The sequence below is a fragment of the Triticum dicoccoides genome, chromosome 4A (assembly GCF_002162155.2).
Source record: "Triticum dicoccoides isolate Atlit2015 ecotype Zavitan chromosome 4A, WEW_v2.0, whole genome shotgun sequence".
NCBI lineage: Eukaryota > Viridiplantae > Streptophyta > Magnoliopsida > Poales > Poaceae > Triticum > Triticum dicoccoides.
Window position 1 is genome coordinate 608,613,657 of NC_041386.1, and position 2,660 is coordinate 608,616,316.

Genomic DNA, 2,660 nt, shown 5'->3' on the forward strand with positions numbered 1-2,660 from the left:
CTAGTGAGGTACCCTCCTCTAGTGAGGTACGCTCTGATGAGGAGGAAGAGGACGAGGAGGCTCGGGAGGAGGAGGAGGAAGTTGGGGAGGGGGACGAGGAGGAGGAGGTGGGGGAGGGGAACGAGGAGGAGGAGGCAGAGGAGGAGGAGGGTGGCGGGGATGATGGTGGTGGCGGGGGTGATGGTGGTGGCGGGGAGGGGGTTGGCAACAAGGGATGGCTGCGTGGTAACGCAAAGGTACCAAAGCAGATTCCTGCTACCGAGGAGCAGAAGTGGCTCATCGAGCCCACGGGGAAAGAGTAAGTGCCACTTTATAATAATTTCATTATTTTGCTTGTCACATGCTTATATTTCTCTTTATTTTGCTTGTCACATGCTAATATTTCATTGTTTTGCAGCAACTGGATATATCCTAAAGGGGCCCGTATTCCCAACGGCCTCATCACCGTCTTGCTGAAGGTATACTGGCCGGGGCTGTACTGTCCGGATCCAGTCAGGCACCCAGACCGCCTGGTTTTGGCCACGTGCTAGGACCACTAGGTAGCGGCCCCCCACGCGGACTATGAGACCCATGCTAAGGCCGTGATCACTAACTTTTGGGTGAGTTCTCTTCAGAAGCACAAGTCCATTCTGGTTTCATGAATGATTTAACTCATGGCTTCTTCCATTCTGATTTCATGAATGATTGTAGAAATACTATCGAGTTCTTCCGGAGCACAAGGCCATTGCCGACCAGATCGTGCTTTGCCAAGCCAAGAGTAAGGCCCGCCAGATGCAGTACGAGGTGCGTTGGGTGGCCATCTCGACATACTATCACGACGCTCTTGGTGTGAAGATGACCAAGGAAGAAGCGCGGAGGACAGACATTACCTTGCAGAGGCACCAGTACTTGGCGGTAAGTATAAAAGATTTTTATTTCCGATGTTTGTGGTACATTTCATCATTTCGTGTTGACATGTCAGTATGCTTTCATTATGTAGGTGTGTCCAAATTGGTGTTATGGAAAAGACGAGTCCTGGGCAGCATTGGTGGATCTGTGGTGTGATAACGATGGAGCTTGGGCGGCTACGAGCATTAGAAACAAGGCTAACAGAGGCAGGGAGGGAATACATGCTCAGGGAAACCGAAACCACTTTCTTCACAAGACACTTGAGGTATATCTATGTACATTAAACATTTTCTTCTTCTTTTTACCATCACTTTCTTATGTATGACTAACCTCTGTTTGGTTGTTTGGTGGTGCAGGAGGAGAAACTGAAGCGGCCGCTCTTACACATGGAGGCGTGGGAGATCGCCCATACACGAAAGAAGCCCAAGCCTGGCGAGGCCAAGTACTACGGCAAGACCGCGGAGTATAAGAAGGCCTACTCTGAGGGGTATCTGAGTTTACATCCTGACACACCTGACCCCATTGCGGCGGATCTGGACGAGAGGGTGGTGGTGAGCATGGGGAAGAAGCACGGTCGGTCGCCGTTTCTGGATGCTGTGATCACTCCTTCTATCTCCTACACACAGCTCCGAGCTACCAACCCGAGCCTGTGCCAGCGCACGAGCACGTCCATGACCAGTGCGCAGTCACAGTCCCTCATTGCTGAGCGGAACTCTGTAAGTATTTTCCCTCTTATCTTCATTGCTCACTTTATTTTCCGCATTGAGATGTCTTGTGAGTTCCATCATGTCATACCGTAGGCCTACTTGGAGTACACACGTCAGGAGACCATGACGTGGCACGAGAGCCTTCATGCATACCATCGGCAGAGGGATCGCACGTTGCAACACTTCCTTGAGGAAATGGCGGCCGGCAGGGTTCCTCAATTGCAACTAGCACCATCTTCTCCACCACAACCAGTGCTTCTTACTTTTGAGGAGTTTCTGACACAGAACCCTGGCCCCTCGCCAGTTAGTACATCTCAAACTATTCACCCAAAGCATACTGTTTATTCAACACAATCATATATCCCCTTAACATGTCTTTTTAACATCCAGGGAACTGGTGGATCTACCGTTGGTGGTGGTGCTGGTCTTGGCATCACTCCCGAGTCACGGAGCCCGGTCACTCCTATCCACGGAGGCGGCGGCGGTCTTGGCGGTAGCGCTGCCGCTAGCAGTGATGACCTAGGCTTCAACGGACTTGGCGGTGATGACCTTGGCGGTGGTGGTGGATGTCCTAGCGCTTAAGCCTTTGGGTGACAGTGGTGGTGATCATAAACTTGTGGTGGTGGTCTTTTAGATGACTTGTGGTGGTGGTCTTTTAGATGAATTGTGGTGGTGGTCTTTTGGTGGTCTTTTAGATGACTTGTGATCTTTTAGATGACTTGTGTGCTTCTTTAGATGCTTATGTTTGCGATGATGGTTATGTTTGTCATGATACTTATATTGTTGTGATGGTGTTTGTTGTGAGGATGATACTTATATATGTTCTGTATGTCTATTTCATCATATATATATGCTGTGAATTTGAATTGAAAGCAAACAGAAAAAAGGGAAAAAAAATTAGACGCAAACTATGCCTACGGCTTAGCCGTAGGCATAGGGTTACCATGTGCTACCAGAGGACGACACGTGGAGGCTATGCCTACAGTTAGGCCGTCGGCATATATCTAAACTATGCCTACAGTTTGGCTGTCGGCATAGCCTGGAACATATGCCTACGGAATAGCC

At 49.7% G+C, this 2,660-nt stretch overlaps 1 protein-coding gene across 1 annotated transcript; it reads left to right on the forward strand.

Moving 5' to 3' along the window:
- Positions 1–156: 156 nt before the first annotated feature.
- On the forward strand, positions 157–2,177 carry LOC119283794. The gene is made up of 7 exons (XM_037563198.1): positions 157–298; positions 398–599; positions 691–894; positions 980–1,153; positions 1,245–1,604; positions 1,689–1,898; positions 1,986–2,177. Exons 3-7 carry the CDS (start codon positions 772–774, stop codon positions 2,175–2,177), a joined length of 1,059 nt encoding a protein of 352 aa, XP_037419095.1. The 5' UTR covers positions 157–298; positions 398–599; positions 691–771.
- The last annotated feature ends 483 nt before the right edge of the window (positions 2,178–2,660 follow it).